The sequence below is a fragment of the Petaurus breviceps genome, unplaced genomic scaffold (genome assembly GCF_028583685.1).
Source record: "Petaurus breviceps papuanus isolate PSGF00001 unplaced genomic scaffold, PetGlider_PUasm1.0 90897, whole genome shotgun sequence".
Classification (NCBI taxonomy): Eukaryota; Metazoa; Chordata; class Mammalia; order Diprotodontia; family Petauridae; genus Petaurus; species Petaurus breviceps.
In genome coordinates this window covers 13416824-13437795 of record NW_027187374.1, presented here as the reverse complement: position 1 = coordinate 13437795, position 20972 = coordinate 13416824, and the positions used below count along the sequence as shown (strand labels likewise).

The 20972-nt window shown below is 35.3% G+C and overlaps 1 protein-coding gene across 11 annotated transcripts in view; it reads left to right on the top strand.

The window, feature by feature from the left end:
- Positions 1-20972, top strand: part of TTC3 (tetratricopeptide repeat domain 3) — a 189011-nt gene that overhangs the window by 120959 nt on the left and 47080 nt on the right. For all 11 annotated transcript variants that reach the window (XM_069075029.1, XM_069075031.1, XM_069075032.1 and 8 more), the window contains 6 exons: positions 146-192; positions 4790-4846; positions 9312-9385; positions 11755-11913; positions 16630-17530; positions 19498-19563. In XM_069075029.1, coding sequence (XP_068931130.1) covers positions 146-192; positions 4790-4846; positions 9312-9385; positions 11755-11913; positions 16630-17530; positions 19498-19563 — 1304 coding nt within the window. The remainder of the gene's footprint in view (positions 1-145; positions 193-4789; positions 4847-9311; positions 9386-11754; positions 11914-16629; positions 17531-19497; positions 19564-20972) is intronic.

Here is a 20972-nt window from a genome sequence, read left to right as displayed (position 1 = left end):
TTGATCCAAAGTTATATAAAGACTATTAAGTAGTATAATATTTTGTTCCTTCATTTCACATCTGGGATAATTTCCACAGTGTTTTCAATGTATTTTGTAAAAACGTATACTTGGAATTTTCTTATAATTATTTATCTTTCAATAGATGGCCCTTGCACTATATTAAGGAAACAAGAAAATGAAGATGCTTCAGTAAGTTATTGTTTTGCTGTATTTATCGTTTTATAACGTATCCTAATTCCCTAATATCACAATGCAAAGAGTTTTTTAGTTTTACATTTTTATTACCATCTTTTCTTTTTACTTCACCTTCATTTCTGATTATATCTATTCCCCAACTCCCTCCCTAGCAAGCCATTCCTAGTAACAGAATTTAAGAAACAAAAAAAGTTGGCTCCCCAAAACTAATTAACTCATTAATTGAAACTGACTATATGCAATATTCCACACCAATATAGTCTTACACCTCTTTAGACAAGAGAGAAATACATCTTATCTTCTCTTCTGCAGAGACAAGTTTAGTCATCATTTATACACCACTTGTTTTATTATTGTTGTTCTTTTCATTCATATTGTTTATATCATTCTTCTGGTCCTGCCTACTTCACTTTGCATCAGTTTATATGTCTTCCCATGCTAATTGTGAATTCAGGTACCATGATTTGTTTAGCCATTCCTTAATCCGTGGGCATGTGCCTTGTCTCTTTTTCTTTGCTACTACTTAATAACAGAATTACAGAATTTTATAGTTGGAAGGAACTTAAGTGGCTGTCTGGTCCAACTCATGGCACTATAATGTGCCTGATAAATGGTCATCCAGTCTCTACTTAAAGACCTCTAATTAGGAACTTACCATATCTTAAGACAGCCCATTCTACTCTTGGACTGTTCTAATTGTTAGATAGTTTTTCCAACATCTACTGTGAATTTTCCTCTCGGCAATTTCTAATCATTGCTCCTAGTTCTATTCTCCTGGGCTAAAGAGAACAAGCTTATTCCCTCTTCTGCATTAAGATTCTTAGTGAAATGGAAACTGGGCCCACACCATACAAAAGTCTCCCTACATGCTGCAAATTGACTTAGAAAACCATATATATTAATATTATTGATGTTCTGTTGTCTTTTGTTAAATATAAGCAAACTACATTTTAATCTGTTTTATCCCATACTCTGGAGTGTTGGGCTAGGTTTTGTATTTGAAATCTCTGCTCTACCTGACCCCTTTAAGTCTTCTCTTCTCCAGATTTAAAATGCCTGTTTGCTTTAATCAGTCTTATATGATGTGGAATCGAGGTCCTTCATCATCTTGGATACCCTCCTCTGGCTTTATCTTATCAGTTTTACAAACTGTGGCATCCTAGAGACTGAACTTAGTACTCCGGGGAGGAGTACAATAGGATTATCATTTCCTGGAAGCTGTTTTTCTTAATGAAGTCTAAGTTCCCATTGTTGTTGTTTGGTAGTTTCAGTCATGTTCTACCCTTCTTGACCCCATTTTGGGATTTTCTTTGCAAAAATACTGAAGTGGTTTGCCATTTTCCTCTCTGGTCCATTTTACAAATAAGAAAAGTGAGCCAAACAGGGCTAAGTGACTTGCCATAGCTAATGAGTGCCTGAGGCCAGATTCGAACTCATGAAGAGGAGTCTTCCTGATTCCAAGCCCTGGTGCTCCGTCAACTGCACCACCTCACTGCACAAGATCCCATTAGGTTTATTTTTTTTAGTCATGTCCAGCTCTTCAGGACTTCAGTTGTGGTTTTTCTTGGAGCACCTAGGGTACAGTGTATAGAGTGCCCTGCCTGGAATCAGAAGACTTCTCTTAATCAGTTCAGATCTGGCTTCAGACACGTACTAGCTGTGTGACCCTGGGCAAGTCACTTAACCCTGTCTGCCTCAGTTTCCTTGTCTGTTAAATGAGTTGGAGAAGGAAATGGCAAACCACTCTAGCATTTTTGTCAAGATCCCATTAATAATTTTTTTTGTCCTCCACATAACACTTTTGAATCAAATTATTATTCAATTAAAACTTTATATTTATCACTATTGAATTTTATCTTATATTAAATCCAGTGCTCTAGTTTCTTGTGATCTTTTTGGTCCTTGACTTTTTCATCCATTGTGTTTGCTGTCCCTCTCAGCTTTGTATCATTCACAGATTTGATGGGCATGCCATCTGTTCCTTTATCCAAGTCATGATAAAATTGTTAACCCAAGGCCAAGTATAGATCTCTGGGGTACTGTACTGGAGACTTCCCACCACCTTGACATTGAACCATTAAATACTCCTCAAGGTTGTTTTTCTGTTTTTGTTGTTCTTTCCATTTATATTGTCTTAGTTATTATGTGAATTGTTTCTCTGGTTCTGCTTCACTATGCTTAGGTTTATATTAAACCTTTCTGTGATTCTCTGAATTTGTCATATTCATAATTCTGTTATTTATATTCAAGTATCATAATTTCTTTAGTCATTCCTAATCCTTAGAAATCTGCCTTGTTACTACTTTTTTGCTCCTATAGAAAGTGGTGCTATGAATATTTTGGTATATACAAAACCTGTTTGTTTTTTACCTTTTTGGGGTATATGGCTAGCAATGGAATTTCTGGATAAAGCGTTTGAGCTCATTTTCTTAGCATAATTCCAAACTGCTTTCCAGAATAGTTGTATCAATTCAGAACTCCATGTACAATATATTTATGCACCATTCTTCCACAACCCTTTTAGTATTAATATTAACTACTCCAATTTTCTAGGTGTGAAGTAAAATCTTAGAATTCTTTTTAAATTGCATTTCTTCTTTCAGTGAATTGGAGTAATCTTTCATATTGTTGTTGATCATACATGCTAATTTTCATGAATCTTTAAATGAAAAAGATACTTTACAATTACCTGTAGTAAATATTTATTTGAGAGGCCATGTTGTTTAGTAGACTTGAAGATTAGCCTTGGAGTGAAGCTTCTTGGGTTGAAGTCTTGTTTCTGATATGTGTGGTCTGTGTGACCTTTCATCTAACCTCTCCCCATGCCCCAAGTAACCCTCAAAGAAAGGGATTCTTACCCTGGAATCTCACGTGGTACGTGGATAGATTTCAGGAGATTTTGAGCTTGGATGGGGAAAAAATATTTTAATAATTTTATTTTAGTATTATTGGTTTCCTTTGTAATCCTATGCATTTTATTTTAAGCCTATAAAAAGATCCTGAGAAAGGTGGTCACTAGGCTTCGCCAGATTGTCAAAAAGGGTCCATAATGCAAAACAAAGATAAAGAACCCCTGCTTTAAGACTTTAAATTGCAGTTGAGCCAGTCTTCATCAGTGGAGGGAGTTCTCTATACCATTAAAATCATAGGTCATTTTCCCTCCCCCCCAAAGAAATGCAAAATGTTGTCAATTATTAATTTCTGCAGTTGCCTTATATGTGGTTGTTTTGTTATCATTACTGTTGTTGCTTTTGAGTTTGAGTTTTGGTTTTTTTCATTATGTAATAATGATTTATGGCATTTCTTTTCTGCCAGACCAGACCTCAGACAGTGGGTGAGATCAGGAGAGAATTAGGATAGAACAAAGGACATACAATGTTTATGAATACTTTCCACTGGAATTTTATTCCAAAATCAAATTAAAATTTTTTTTTTTGTCATTCGTTGTTTATCATCCTTCCCTTTTCCCTCTCTGTTGTAGAAAACAGCTGTTGAACTTAGTTAATCAACAATTAACTGCACAACACTTATATAAAATGCCCATTCTTGAGGGGTTTTTTGAGTAGGGCCTTCAGGATCTCAGCACTTTTAATTTTAGCTGGAAATGGATAATTAATGTTATGCTGACATGACGATAAGATGTAGATGATGTTTGTTTTTCTTAAAACATTCAAGTTCTGTTGTTTTGCCTTAGAAGGATTTTGATAAATAAAATGGGTTTCTTCTTAGTTGCCCTTGCAGTTTAGTTTGACTAGATTGAATCTGTAATGTTCACTTCAGAATTGTATTTTTTAGTAGCTCTGAGAGCTATTTTCTCTGTTTTGGCAAATAATTTTAATTATTTGTATAGATAATGAAGAGATTTTTTCTGAATGGAGTTTTCAAGGAGAGAGATATTCTGCATTTTTAGCCATAAAATACTTCCCTTCAAAATTCATTTTAGAGTATTTCCTCACATTAATACTGTGAAGTAAGAAGTTTCATCACACCTATTTTACAGATGAAGAAACAAATATCAAGAGAGGTGAAATAATTTGACCATGGTGAGATAGCCAATTAGTAGAGTTTTTACTTGAATACAGGTCTTTTAATAATTTTTTTTTTTTTGCTTTTTGGAGGGCAATTGAGGTTAAGTAACTTGCCCAAGGTTACACGGCTAGTTTTTTGTTTTTTATTTTTTTTTGGTGGGTGTTGAGTGTCTGAGACCGGAACCGAACTCCGGTCCTCCAGACTACGGGCCTGCGCTTTTACTCACTGCGCCACCTAGCTGTCCCAGTTGAATCCAGATCTTTTAAGTCAAGACTTTTCCCACTATACAAGGCTAACTGATAATCCACTTCCACTGATGTTTGATCCAGAGTCTGGTGTCTATAAAATTTCACATCAAAAAATACATTTCATGGAATACATAAAAGGTAGTGATTATAAGGACTGAACATCTCATTTATAATTAAGTTATATGTGCTAATAATCAAGGTTTAGCCTTATTTTTATTACTTTGGGGAAAGGTTTATTATAATGTTATTGGATCCAGTGCTCCAAAATGCTATCCCTAATGTATATCAACTGATAATTTTTTTTCTTTTTCTAGACTAATGGTATTAAGGTAAAAAACAAAACCAGAAAAAAGAAGCATAAGGAATCAAAGGTAATCAATCTTTTCTTTTCTGTATGTGTTCTATTAAGCTAAGACTTTGGGGTTAGAGATTGGTTGACTTCTGTGGTGATTTTAAAATGTTTGGTTGGAGAACAAGAATTTCCGATATAACATACTGTTTTTATAAATGATGGTTTTTAGTTAGCTTCGTTACAAGCTTTTCTATATGTGTTCTTCTACTAATTTCACAGACTTGCAGAATTTGAGAGTTAGAAGGGAGTTGGGTAACCTGTATCTGAAAAGGAATCCCCGCTGTAACCTACATAAGTAGTCACCCGGCTTGGAGACCTCAAAGAACAGAGAACCTACTACCTGAGGCAGCCCATTCCACTTTTGGACACCTCTGTTAGAATGTTTTTTAGTTCTAAATTTGCTTTTTGGCAACTCTGACACATTTCTCCTAGTTTTGTCCTTTGGAGGCTAAAGAAAACAAGTCTAATCCCTCTTCTACATGAAGACACCTCAGATACTTGAATACAACTATTGTATCCCTCATGAGTCTTCTTTCCAACCTACAAGTCTTGACAAAGTTTTCAGTGCTTGGGCTGTGTGGGCAATTTATTCACTTTTCTGGATTTCTTCCTCAAGCTTCTGTCTAGTACATTTTTGGAAGGAAACTCATTGTACCATCTTGGCCTGCCTCCTGGACTTTACATTTTGCAAAACTAACTTGGTAGTATAGAACACTAAAACTAATGGTAGAATAAGTTTATAATATTTCTTTCAGAAAAGAAATAACAATAGTCTTAATGTGTAAAAGATTAAAATCTATCAAGTTATTTAAGAATATATTATCTAAAGTATATGAAATAGGGATTGATGGAAAAATTTGAAATACTCCAAATGATATAATTACTAGGAAAGACTAACCAGAAAGCATCATTAAATGTAACTAAAATTTTTGGAGGCAAAAAACAGAACTTTAGGTCTAGGTTGGTCAACTCTGAATAGAATCCTTGTGAGTTAGCCAACAACCTGTTATATATACCCCTCTGATTGTTTCCCTTTGAGCTGGCAGCTTTTCATCAATAAAAGCAGACAAGAGTGTAATGTGGGGGCGGTTAGGTGGCACAGTGAATAGAGCACTGGCCCTGGAGTCAGGAGGACCTGAGTTCAAATGCAGCCTCAAACATTTAAGACAAAATTAGCCATGTGACCTTGGGCAAGTCACTTAACCCCAATTGTCCTACCTTAATCCTTCCAAAAAAAGAAAAAAAAGTGTAATGTGGTGGTGTTTTTGCTCCTGTGTTTGGCTCCTCCTTGGGAGAAAGAGCAGGAGAGTGTTGGGATGAAAAACAAGCAGCTATGAAGGTGACTTTATTAACTTTGGAGTTAGTAAAGAAGCCTAGGGACTGAATTTGGAAAGAGGAAATCTGGAAAAACATGAGAAGTGGAAAGAGAGGTTTGCCCCCAAAGGTAGAGAATCTGAAAAGGAGCAGGAAAAGAAGGTGAAAGATCCAAAAAGGAGGAATAGAAGCAAGAAAAAGAGAAAGACTCAGAGAGGAGGAAGACAGGAAGGAAAGGGAGTTGGTAAGAAATGGTTAAGAAGGGAGAAATACATCTTCTGGAAAGATGTATTTCATCTCCAAACCTAGTATACCACCTGGTCATAGCTTTAAAATATACTTACTGAATTGAAGGGAAGAATAATGACCACTGAAATGTGAGGTTCTTGCTAAAGAGAAGGGAACTAGACATTATGCAGAAGTAGCTTCTTTCTCTCCAAGAAATGGTTCTATGTATTCATAGGCTCTATCAGGTAAGAGATTACCCAGCAAAGGTCAGAGGAAGAAGTAGTGATTGGTGATTCCTGATGAGGCAAAAGCAAAACTAATTATAACATCATATGATTATGTCCTATGATTACTCGGTAGTAATCAATCATCATGATGCTCGTGCAGCCTGGGTCACTACTCTCCTACTCTTCCCACACTCCAGTTGACTCTCACGTTTGTTGAGGGGGAGTGAGCACACGCACAAACCTGCCGGGGAGGCACATGACTGAGGAAACACAAGTTTGTATGGCAAGACTTGATGTCCTTGTTGAAACCCCTTCAGTGTGACTATGCCTTTCATCATCCTCACATTGCTCCTGCTGTGCAAATCTACTCTTCTCCCAAACTGACAAAGCTAAAATTCTTTCACTGGTTTAAAAGGGTTCTAAGAAAGTAGTATACTGTTGTAGTGACAAGCAGTTGCCTTCATCCAGAGAACTATGAAGGGCATCTTGGCTTGCTGGTCAGTGTAAATAACTCAGCAAGCTTCTCACGCAACAGTATTCTGCATTATGCAGTTATATCCAAGTTTCTTCTTACAGCTAAGAAGATGGAAAGCCACTCTTTTCTCCCTCTCATACCTGTAGGGAAGCAGAGCAGTTATGCAAATTGCAGTAGGGTTCAACTCTCTTCAGACTACAAAGCTGTAAGCATAGCATTTAAAGCGTTTTCATCAACTGACTCTTACACTATTTACACCGCTTCTACTGGCTACCTGACTCAGCTGTGTCACATTTGGCATTTCAGCCCACTCTTTCTTGACTTAATTCATCAAACAAGAGCCTTTTTGTGGTCAGTGCACATCTTTCCCTCTCATAAAATACACCTTTCTGTCAGATAGGAAACCATTGTCTTTATTTAATCACCTCATAGTCTCCAAACAGTTGTTTGATAGACTCCCTTCTGAGCTAACCTTCTGAACTCACACAGTAACATGCAAATTACCTGACAGTTTTGTGATACCCTATAGCTTCAATCATTTTTCTACCCTCAACTGTTCAGTCATTTGAGAAGTTCTGTATCTGGTCTTCCTAACAACCAGTTTCTTTTGAAATGTTTTGTGGAAAATCTTTTTTACATAAATGGATTTATAATTTTTTTCATGCACAGAAGTTCTTTTTCTGCCCCTTTCATCTGCAGTTTACATTTTAAATGGACATTACACAAACGCAATGGAAAGGGCTTTAAATAGAAAAGAAAAGGGGAGGAACAAAACTACTTCTATATCTCTACTAAGCCAGATAACATAGAACATAAATAACTACAAGATGAGAAGAATAGCAGTAGATACAACCACAAATTCATGTATGTACTGCTGTGCTAATAATTACATACATTTTAAAACTTAGAAATTTTTAAATAATGAGGTAAAGATGAATAATATTTGATTTTGGAGTTAATAAGGAGTCAGTGGGGTTTATAATCAGTCAAGCAATAGACACTTACTAAGCATCTACTGTGTGCCAGCACTGTGCTAAGTGAGTGTGACATGATCAGACCTATGTTTTAAGAAAATCTTTGCCATCTGTGGAAAATGAGATTAGAGAAGCAACAGAATTGAAGCAAAGAAAGAACAGTAAGGGGGATATCTCAGTAGCCTGAGAGGTACTGATTGTCTGAACTAGGCAAGTAGCTATGTGAATAGGAAAAAGAGGCCAGATGAGAATAAAGTTGTGCAAGAAGAAACAACAAGATTTGGCAACAGATTGGATATGTAGATGAGGGATTGGACAAGTCAAGGATAATGTCATGGTCATGACCCTGGGTTACCAGAAGGATGGTAGTATAGTTAGAGTGAAGTTTTGAGAATAAAAGTGGGACTGAAATTATCCAGGTTTTCAAAATATCCTTAAAGTAAAGGCCCTTGAAACATGCTAAGTTATTTAAGGAATCAACATGATTCTCCTACTTTCTTACTACCTGGACTTTTGTTTTCTCTTTGCTTTATCTCTACATTCAGTCAAACCAATCGTTGAGATTCTTTGTAGGGCCTGTGATCTGGAAAGAGGCAGCTGGTGGCATAGGATGGAGCACCAGACCTAGAGTCAAGGAGGCTTGAGTTCAAATGTGACCTCAGATACTTATTAGTTGTGTGTCCCTAGGCAAGGCGCCTGTTTTCCTCAGTTTCCTCAACTGTAAAATGGGTATAATACTAACATCTATCTCTCAGGGTTATTGTAAGGATTGAATGAGATAATGTTTGCAAAAACACTTATTACAGTACCTAACACATATTAGGCACTTTATAAATGCTTATTCCCACCTCTCACCCCCACTTCCTGTTGTATAAGTGTATTGTGATGAGGTCAGGTAAGAGTGTTCTTTTGCCTTTTGGGTTTATATTCTGTGAATAATTAAAACAGTTTTAACTAAGTGGACTTTTGTTTTTCCTCTAATAGGAAAAATGGCCATGTTAATTTCATTAAGATTTATTTGATATTTGTAGTTGCTATCATTTATTTATGTTACTGTACCTCTTTGTGCATGAGAAAATCAGACAGGGTTTAATTCAGCTAATCAGATTATATGCTTAAATATATAAATCCTTTATTACTTTTACAATAATGATTATTTTTAAATGTTTTTTTCATATTGCTTTTTAGTAAGAATCCATTGCCAATTTTTTCCTCTTTTCTTACCCCCCCCTTTTTTTTTACCCACTTCCCCCTCTCCCAATCTAGCCTGTTTTTATACTCTCTGGAGTTGGTGGAGTATCACAAAATGATGATAAAACTGGTACAGATGAAGGCAGTTTGTGAGTACCTCTTGCAGTTTAAAATCTTACTTGTTTTCATTTAAAAGTGCCAAACTCCTATAAATGATATTCCTTTTTGGTTCAGACCTATATTTTCTTTTTCTTTTTTTTTCTTTTTGGAGGGCAGTTAGGGTTAAGTGATTTGCCCAAGGTCACACGTCTAGTTTTTTTGTGTTAAGTGTCTAAGGCCAAATTTGAACTCAGGTCCTCCTGACTCTAGGGCCGGTGCTGTATTCACTGCTTCACCTAGCTGCCCCAGACCTGTATTTTCATTAGTATAAGAGGGTCTCTCATGAGAAAATTCTCATTAATAATAAAGGTAAGCAGCTCTTATAGCTTAGAATTTTTTTAAGTTACCTGTGGCACTAAGGGGTTAAGTGACTTGCTCAGGGTAAGTCACAGCCTATACCTATCAGCCAAGGGAACCAGATATTCCTGGCTCTAAGGCTGGCTTTCTGTCATACCAAGCTGCTTCTTATTTCATTATTGAATCCATAATCTATGATTCTAGAACCTTTCTGTTGAAGTTGATGATAGATAATGTACCAGGGAAAGAGTACTGGATCTGAATTCAGATTCATTGGTTTTGAATTCTGGCTGCACTTCTTAACTTTGTGATTTCAACAATTCACTGAACCAGACTCAGTTTCCTCATATGTAAAATAAGGAATTTAGACAAGATGATCTTCAGTATCTCTTCCACTCCTGTATCTGTGAACCTTACTCTTGTATTTGAATTCATATAAATTCTGATTTATATCATATTTCTGATTTTAGGAACTCTGCCTAGCAAAGTACTTTTTAGAAGATAATAAATTAAAGCATTGTTGATATCTTGTGGGGAAATTCCCCAAACCATTTATTCGAGTAGAACTAGTAAATGATAATGTACCATGTTTCCCCGATGATAAGACCTATCCCGAAAATAAGCCCTCCCCTTACTGTGTAAGATTCCTCTAAAATAAGTCCTCCCCCGAAAATAAGCCCTATTGAGATTGCTACTGTAGTGAAGGTGATCCCCTGTGCTACACGCTACATTACGGTACCCTCTGTATGCACCGGGCCCCCCCTCCCCCCCGGAAACGCACGCCGCACTACGAGCTGCATCCAATCAGAGCTGCAGCAGTGAGCGCGTCATCCTGTTCTTCCCCAGTGATTTGCTTATTGAATAAAGGTACATTTTTTTGTTCACATTTACCTGTTTATTAAAATTGCTGTCAATGTTCATTAAAATAAGCCCTCCCCTGAAAATAAGCCCTCTGGTGTTTTTCTGTCCAAAAAAATAATAAGACAGTGTCTTATTATTGGGGAAACATGGTATGTTCCATTTTTAAACTAATTGCTCCATATAGGGACTTAATTTAATTATCTTATAAATATAATTTTGACATGTTACTTGTTATAAACACATGAATTTGCAAGAAGAGATGACACTTTTCGGCAGCTAGGTGGTGCAGTGAATAGAGCACCATCTCTGGAGTCAAGAGGACCTGAGTTCAAATGCGGCCTCACACATTTGACACACTTATTAGTTGTGTGACCTTGAGCAATTCACTTAACCACAATTGCCTTGCCCCTTCCCCTCCAAAAAAAAAACAACAAAAAAGAGATGATGCTTCTAAAGAACAAAGAGCCTCATTAGTGTCCATCTCATAGGTTTAGAGCTCGAAGGGATCATAGACAAGTCCTCTAGTTCAAACCCTGATTTTGTAGATGAGGAAACCGAGACCTAGAGACATCAAGTCACTTGCCCAAAGTCACAAAGACAGTACATGGCAGAGCCACTACACTTCAGTTTGTCATTATATGACATGATATTGGGGTCTTTCACATTCTCGGTTGTCCTTCTCTGAATACCCTTCAATTTCTCATTGTCCTTCTTAAAATGTTCCCAGAACTTTCTCCGTCTCTGGTCTGACCAAGGCAAGCTACAGTAATACTGCTTCAACAGTGTTTGACATTATGCCTCTTATTATATCTTGAAAATCACATTTACCAAAAATAATAATAATTCAGAATTACAAAAGAAAAATTATATACTAAATAAAATATTTCAATTTAGTCTTCTTAATGATAATTGGTTATTCGATATTAGATAATGTGTACATTAATAATAAATTTATAGATAAAACTTGCTTATAAAATTTTATACTAATTGCCTAAGTTTTAAGAATTTTATAGCATTAAAGGGATACTTGAATCTTTTATATTTTTATTTTTAATTTGTGGCAAGGTTTTTGTTTCTTTTTTTTTTTTTTTTTGCCCATAAGGCCGAATTTTGTGTTTTTAGATTTGTTGTCCTAAGAGTTTGCATACTTCAGATTCGTTAAACAAATTGATATTCATGAAATCTGCCTTTTTCTCCACAGACCTCATACAAATTCTTATGATCCATTTGTAGTACCCGATTATCTTCGAGATGAAGTAGAAGAATTTGAAGCTCTATATGAAAAAAATAGTTCAAATAATTCCAATTATCAGAAGTTGTTGGATAGTAACCTAGATCCAAAATGTGAAACATTATATGAGTAAGTACTATAATAGTTATGAAATTGCAGGCACCGGCAGTTCCATTAGTCAGTTAGTTAATTGACATATTAAAATTTGAGCATTTACCAACTGAGTCATTTTCAGACAGTTATCATGAATGCAAAATATATTGCACCCCTTTATTCAGGTATTTTAAAGTGTTTCTTCAAGATATTCTCTTAATGTCTATTAGTATTATCAGCTCTGTCTACTAATAGATATTTCCGAGTATGAAACCTGAGGAAGTACAGGCTAGAAAACTAATTTCAATCATGATATGCTGAACACCAGGTATGCATGTGAATAAAATGGTGCTGTATACAACCCTTTATCCATATCACGTAATTCTAGTGGAAAAGGCATGCAAAATACTTTTCTTTTTTAAAGAAAAGGGGTTCACTCACCCGGCAGCCAGAAGCACACTAAAGTTATTCTAGGCTCCACAGTGACCAAAGTGAGGGAGATGATGGTCCTGCCATTCTGTGCACTAGTCTGTGTACATGTCTAGTTCAGGTCTGGGCGCCACCTTTCAAGAATGTCATAAGTAATTTGAATTATATCCAGAAGGCGGCAAGCAGGATGGTCAGGGAATGTGAGAGACTTATGCTTCATTTTCTGGGAAGAGAAAATACTTACGGAGAAAGTAAAAGTTTTCAGGTATTTGAGGGACCGTCATGTGGAAAAGGAATTAGGATTGTTCTGGTTGACCCCAGAGATTTGAACCAGAAACAGTAGATGGATATTGAAGAGAAGTAGATTTTGTTAAAAAAAAAAAAATTAGAGCTGGCTAAAAGACAAATAGGCTGCCTGAGGAGCTGATGGAATCTCATCTGCTTTTTCAAGCAGAGGACTTGGGTGACTACTTATTAGGGAATTCTTAGTGACCGAAGTCTTTTCACCCCTTATGTTCTAGTTCATTTTTTATGCTTTATGGAATCAAGGAAAATTCATATTAGGGAGAGAATTTACCAGTATCTATTCATGATGTGAAAATGATCCTGGACTTTTAAAGGGTTGTTCAAAATGTTTATCTTTTAAATACTGAAGGAGGAAGAAACATTATAGTTAACAATTTGTCCTAAAAAAACTTTATTTTCTTTAGTATTTCCTAAAGAAGGGATACAAGCAGAGAGAGATACGTGACCCAGAAATGTTAACTTCTTATCCAGAAAAGCTCTAAAGATGAGAATCTAGCCTGTCTTCTCTCAGCCTGTTCCTATGACTACTTCCCTTACATCCATGTCTGCTAATCACACACACACACACACTCTCACATTTTCTCTTTCTCCCTTTCTCTGTGATTCTTAAAGCCCAACTGCCTCTACAGTTTGCCTTGTTAGATTTATTGCCCTTCAGTTTACTTTTTGTTCTCTAAAGGTTCCCCCTAAACAGTCATGTTTATGACACTCCGTTTCTTGTCTCTGGGCCTTTGAACAGTATGGCCGTGCTCCTTACCTCTGCCTCTTGGACCTCCTAACTTCAAGGTTAAATTTAAATGCTCTTTTGTCAAGAGGCTTTTCTTCGCTTGGTTCTCCCAGTTGTTTTTGCTCTCCCTGAAAATTATGTATCATACACATACACATATGTGTTGTATGTCTAGATCTGTTAAGAAGTTACATCATTCTGGTAAGTTCCTTGAAGACAAGGACTATAACATTTTTATATGTAGACCCCTGGCATCTAGCATAGTGTCTTACCTTCTCTGGACCTGTTTCATTATCTGTGAAATAAGGACTACATGACCTTGAAGGTCCCCTTCCAGTGCTAACCCTCAGTGATTCTATAAAGATTCCAGTTTTCTTTTGGAAAAGTAAAGATAATATCTGCTTTCATTTTGCATTAATAATAGTTTATTTTATGTGATGATTCAAAAAATTAGGAAATGCATAAAGTTGACCAAAAATAAGAAGAATTAATTCTTTATTATAGTTTCTATTAGCTCTTCTCCCGTAGTGTAATATTTCTGCATCTGAGCTTTAGCTTAATGGACATCTTAAGGAATTATTTGTCAAATCAACTAAGGCTTTATTTGTAATTGAACATTCAATAAATATTAAAATACTTTCTATATTTTAGGCACTGTGGTGGACCCTGGGGATGCTAAGACAAAAATAAAATATTCTCTGCTTTCAAGGAGACAATATTCAGTGGTGAAAACCAACATATACACACTTAATTAAATTTTATATATACACACTATAGCAAGAGTCATTTCTGACATAGGGCACTAGGAACTGAAATAACCAAAGTAGTCTTCCAGTAAGATATGATACTCCAGCATACTTGGTTTTGGACTAACTAGAGGGTAGGAATAAGGAAGGAGGAGTGCTTTCCAAGCATGGGGAATATCCTGGCATAGAAATGGGAGATGGAATGTCATTTACGTTGACTGGAACATAAAGTACAAAAAGGAGAGTCATATGCTATAAGCCTGGGAAGGCAGGTTGGAACCAAATTACGAAGGTATTTAAAAACCAAGCAAGGGAGTTTTTATGTTATTCTAGAGCCAAAAGGAAGCTACTAAATATTCTTGAGTAGGAGAGTAATGTCTCTTTTTGGACATGTCATGTCTATGATTTTTTTTTTTTAGTTTGATAGCTGTTTCTGAAAGATGGATTAGAGGATGGAGAGGCTTGATACAGGAACTAACCTTTATTTGACATTTTTTAACTAAGACACCAAAGGTTATAGTGTTCCTAAGGCCTTTACTCTTTTGCCTCAGTGTCCTACAGTGTCTTAATTGTTTTCTTTTAAGTTCACACTGTTTCTTCAGAAGAAGGATTGAAGTAAAGGAAGCCAAGGTTTGTGTTATACAGTCCTAAATGCTTTGAATGTAATTCATTTGTAATTAGTACATTGTCTTTTTAAAAAAAAATCCACAGTACTAGCTGCATTAACAGTGGCTTCCTAACTGCTTATAATCTTTTTCTTGTGCTTCACCCTTGCCAGAGTGTTTCCCTAATTTGTAGTAACTTATGGACTGGATCTACAGTAAAGAAGACCTGGGTTCAGATCTTTTCTCAGACAATAACTAAAATAAGTCACCAGACTTCTCTGAACCTCAGTTTCTCGTATGTAAAATGAAGATGATAATACCTACATCACAGGCTAGTGGGAAGGATCTAATGAGAATATTACAAAGCTGTTTAAGTGTTATATAAATGTCAGCTGTTATTACTATTAAGTTGCTTAAAAAGTACTTTCTGATTAATTTTTTCCTAAAGAAACACTTCTGAATGACATCCTGTTTTATAGATATGTCAGTCTTCTACACTGAAATTAAGGCATGAGAAAGAGAACCCCAAGGAACTTGGGGGAAAAAGGGTATGTTTAAGTTGGGAACAGGTTAGGAGACAACACAGGAAAAGAGACAGGTTTGAGTAGTCAGATCTGAGAACGATTTGTCTCTAACGGTTCTAAATTATTTCATAATTTGTAAATAATTCCATCTAGAATGTATGAATCACCATACATTCTCCATTAATAGAGTCTGTCAGTAAGCCTAAGTTTATTAATTGCCTACTTTGTGATAGGCCCAATGCTAGGCACTGGGGAAAAAATTGCAGAAGGGAAAACCATCCTTGCTGTAAAGAAGCTTACACTCTAGCCAGGGAAGACAACATAATTAGCAGGTGAGGGGATCAGAAAGGCCTCATGTAGAAGATGGCATTTAAGGTGAGTCTTGGGGGAAACAAGGAGTTCTTAGAGTCTGAGATGAGGAAGGATTGTGTTCTAGACATGTAGGACAGTCAGTGCTGTAGGGAATGAAACTGATAATCAATTCAGCAGGAGTACAAGAATGGCCTTATACAGTAAGAGCCCATCAGCAACACTGTGTCATGACAACCTCAAATTCTGTTCAGCAGTGCATGAGTAGTTTATCACAATGGAGCCTGGAATGTAAAAGCAGAGTATAGTATAGAGTTGAAGGGTGGAGACTGTAAAGGGAGGAAGGTGAAGCCAAAGCAAGAATGGTAACTTAGGAAAGTACTTCAGGGTGGAGGGATTAGAGGCCACAGAGAAACAAAGATGGGATGATAGGTTATGATCAGATGAAGGAATCTCAGAACTCTTGATCATGGAACACTTGTGGGTAAGAGCAAGAGTATAACCATCATGGTGTGTAGCTGAAGTGAAGAGGAGTAGGTCAGAGATCTGAGTAGACTAGGAACTAGAAGATACATGTGTTTACGGGAGCATCAGAGTGTATATTGTAATACCCTTGTATAAAAGCATTAAGTGGGAGTAGCTTGAGAGACTGTGAATGAGGTACTAAGTGTCTTCTTAGGCAACTGGGGATTCAATATCCCTGTTATTGAAATTTGTAACTATTGTCTTGCCTTGTCTTTACCAGAGTAAATTTTTCTTGTTTTATTAACACCTTTTTATATTTTGAGGGTAGTTGAACTTATTATATATGATGGCTTAATTTTCCTTTAGCGTTTACTCTTCAAAGCAGAGTCATTGAGAAATTTGTTTTCTAAAGCCTAAAACTGGATGAAACAGGATTCTGTTTGTATTATTGTTTGTATTTACTTTGTTCTCATTTCTCATAAAAAAAGTGTGATTATGTGATTCTAGAAGATATTCCACAGGAGAGAGAATTTATTATGGTTGTAGGGGTGGTTGAAGAAATACTGCTTCTTTCACATATTTAAATAAAGCTTATAAATGGAAAGTACTTTCTATAATAACCACAAAACATTTTTTTAAAGCTATTTTTCTCAGATCCTAGAAGAGCATGGCCCTTTGGAAATTGATGACAAGTTATTGGTTGGAGAATATGAACATTTTCCTGAAGAAACTAGGAAGATTGTGGAGGAGGCAGGAGGCTTAAAAGCTTTTCTCTTGGATTCTGTTCGTTTTGTTATGATAGACAATTACATTGGATTGATGAAAGATGTTGTTCAACTTAAGAAAAATAAGACCACTGGAACCACCGTGGAAGAAAGTACTAGTTTGGATGAGAAAGACTCACTTTTCTTTCCATGCTTTCAGAAAAATGCTTCCCAGCTCAAACTACAGTTGAATCCAGCAGCTAAGGAATTTAAACCAGTATCTTCTAATTCTTTCATACCAGGATCTAAAAATAAAAAAGTAAATAAAGCTGCAAAGTATGTAACTCCAGGATATATGCCATATATTCCTTTTAATGCAGTTTTTTCTAATCAAGGATTTGACACCAATAACACATCAGTATCTTATGCAAATATGTTACCACAGTCATCTCAATGCATTAGTGTATACACAACTGTATCTGATATATCTTCTGATTATCAAACAAAAAGAAAAATGCCACTCGTGTCAGCTATGTCTCCCATCACAGATACTGATGGAAAAGATAATTATGGCCATGCCACTTCTGAGGCCTGTAATGTGAATTCTGAAAAACCAGTGCTTAAAAAAGAAGATTCCTCTGATAAACTTACTTGTGAAAAACAGATTGATCAGAACACTCAAAAAACAACTGTAAAGTCAGATAAAGATAATACTGCCAAAGATAAGTGCATCAGCAATAATGATCATTGTGATTTTGGTACTAATAAACAGGAAGCAGAAATGAAAAATACTGCTGTCATCAAAAATATTCCATGTATACGAATGGTTGCCATACAGGTAAAGACATTAAATTAGGAAAGAATCTATTGGTAATATTGAACATATTAAATTTGTACCATTAGTTTTTCTTGGATAAAGTCTTAGAATGATCTATTTAGCATTTGTGAAGCCATATTGATAATTAGTATTTTCTGCCTTAGAATATAAGAATACTTCATTAGGATGTCTTAAAGGTTCTGCCAAAAGAAAGGGGGATGAGTCAGTCAATATCTGTAGTTTCCCACAGGACCTTTAATTCTTTGAAAGGATGCTACCATTAAGGTTACTTTGTTAGATTTTTTTTTTCCTAACAGGCATTGTGTTTTGTGATTATTGGTTTATTACCAGCCTACCTAAGTCTAGAGAAACTGATCACCACCAGGAAATTGGCTACCATGAGATGAATTGTTTTGGCCATAATAAACCTATGAAATAATCCATTTAATGAAACATGTGGTGAACTGCTGAACTTAATAAAATCTTAAATCTGTTCAAGTAGTAAAACTAAACTGTTTTTGCAGAGTTTTCTGTTAGTGGTCACTAACTCTCAATGCACAGAGATAATTTTTATAAGTGTAGAAGTTGGGCTAAATCTGATTTTTTTTTAAAAAAACACTTAAATTATCCCTGGTTTTGTATTGAGGAGAAAATTTTTTCCAAGAAAAAATAGCAAGCTTGCAAATTTTGAAATGAACATTTTTAGTGCTATGGATTGAAACAAAAGCTTAAAAAACTAAACTTTGGACATATAAGTAACCAAGAGATAAATTGATATCAGTGTCTGTTAATCTCATTTGTCACCATTATTTTATTTATTCTTTCTAAGTTTTTTAGTTAATTTTCATGGATTTAAATTCAGTATTGTGAAATAAGCAAAATTTCCATATTTTTAAGTAATTTGAAAATCTTTTTTAAAAAAATTCTCCTGGTTGCAACCCTTTTACTGAAAGATAGTCCCTTAATTTTCACTAGTTATTATGGAAGCTTTTTTATTTTAGAAAAAAGAGAAAAACATTCACATTACTTTACTAAAATACATACATTTCTGAAATAAGAAAACCTAGAGAAATAAAGTTCAATAACCCACACAATTGGCTGAAAATTGAATTATGAATTCTGTCACTGGCTTTTGAGGTAAAGTTTTCTAATTCATTCACCTTCCATGTACCTGTTTCCTCCATTGTAAACTGCTTTTTAAGATATGGATAGGGACTTAACCTATAATTTTACTAGCTTAAGGACCTCCCTGTTTAGGAATCTCTCTACAAAGGCAAGTTAGCACCTTCTCTGCAACATACAGTCTTAGAGCAGGTATTTTTAATTTGGAGTCTATGAACTTATTTGTTAGTGTTTAATATTTTTGGTAATTATTTCATATAGTTGGTTTCCTTGTTAATCATATGTATTATATTTTGTGCATTTAAAAATATTCTGAGAAGGGGTTCATGACAACATACACGAATGTTAAAAACCCCTGTCCTTAGAGAGACATGTCCAGAGACCCGAGGGGAATCATCTTCCCTGAAACCACACAACCAGTGTTGTGTTAAGAGGCAAGACTTAGAGTTCAGGGCTCCTCACCTTGCAAGCAGGATCACTTCTACTGCATCACATTGCCTCTCTTTTGCTAATTACATTGTTTAAATTGCATTAAAAAGAAACATTAAGCTATGGAGACAAACAAAAATAATTCCACTATGTATTAAGCATTCCCTAAGGACAACTTTAAAAAGCACCACAAACCAAATTTCTACCCCAAAGGTTAAATGTAGACCATGAAACCAGAAGTAACCACCATAAAGCCTTAGATCAACATCCAACGTTTTTTTCTGTTATGCCTCTTCCTTTTCATCCAGTACTACAGAGACTAGTTGAGGGGAAATTTATTCTTATTTTTGAAATTAATTTATTACATCTTGTTATTTGAGGTAAATAATCTCATTTTGAACAGTTTTTAAATAGCTGATGTTTGTGTTGTGCAACAGGTGAAAAAAGACTTAACACACCAGGAGGTTAATACGGTGCCTTTTGGTCCATTTGAAACACAACAAGTAAGTCCAAACTGTTCTAAAATAAAAGATTTTGTGTTTGTTTGAAAAGAAAAAGAGGTACTAGATATTACTGCATTGATCTAGATATCTATTATTATTAATAATGATGATGTTATTATTAAATTTCATTATATTACAAGAGGGTGATTTTTAATTATAAAGAGATTTATACAGTCTTATTTTGCATGGGAAATGTCACATTACAAGTATGTTGATAAAGTATTTATAAATCTTCACAAAAAAAAACTTCACATTTTCTTCTGAAAAGATGAAATGGAAATTAACCAGAACAACAAGAGGCTTTTGTTAATGTTTTGATTTGGCCTTTGTCTGCATTGTCCGCATTGCATTTTCCTTTAGTGATTATTTAGTATTCAGTCATTAATGATTCTTCAGTGGCTATGGGGAAAGTTAATTTTTTTGAGTTAGCATAAAGGAGTTTTTAGTAAGCATTCATTTTATGTATTTATTAGCAAGTGACAAAACTCTTTCCACATAAAAAAACATTATTATTGAATAACAACTTTTTGAACATAAACCCCACAAGTAACTTGAGTTCTTACATTTAACATTAAACTGGATAATTATACAAACATTTATTAAGTGCTTTCTGTGTACAAAAGCACTGTTTCATTGAGGTAGGTAAAAAATTTAGATAAGACATGGTGGCTGCCATCATGAAAATTACAGCACATATTCTAAAGGGCAAATTTCTTAGGGTATTTTTACATAAGATATTTTACTAGAGCTAATAAATATAAAGAACCCAAGTCTCATAGGCACTGAGCATAATTCTAGATGATGAGCCCAAAGCCTTAGTTAATTGAGGTTTGTTTTTTTTTTTAAACAAAATCTTGATTCTAATTCGTTGCAATAAGAAAATGTAGCATTCCTTAGTGATTTGGAGTAATGCAGATTAATTGAGAGAATGAGTTTTCTTTTTTTCTTTTTATTTTTTTTGGAGGAGGGAAGGCAGGGCAGTTGGGATTAAGTGATTTGCCCAAGGTCACACAGCTAGTAAGTATTAAGTTTCTGAGACAGGATTTGAACTCAGATCTTCCTGACTCGAGGGCTGGTGCTCTATTCAGTGCCACCTAGCTGCCTGACAGTGAGTTTTCTAAAGTGACATTATTCTCTCATTATATACTTTGCTTGAATACAAATTATAAAACCATAGGTAACAAACTGTAGAATTCACTGATATTTCCATCCCTCAAGTTATTTTAAAGCATTCATAAGTAAACTGAATATACTTAGCTGTAGGAAGCAGCAAAATAAAGTAATCCCAGGCCAGTTCTGTTCTAGCAGAATGGTTTCCTGAAAACTAGTTGCCAAAGATCTGACTAGCTAAATTAACTCCAGTTTTGAGGATTGACCAGTGTGGAACAGGCATTCTTTAATTATTGAAT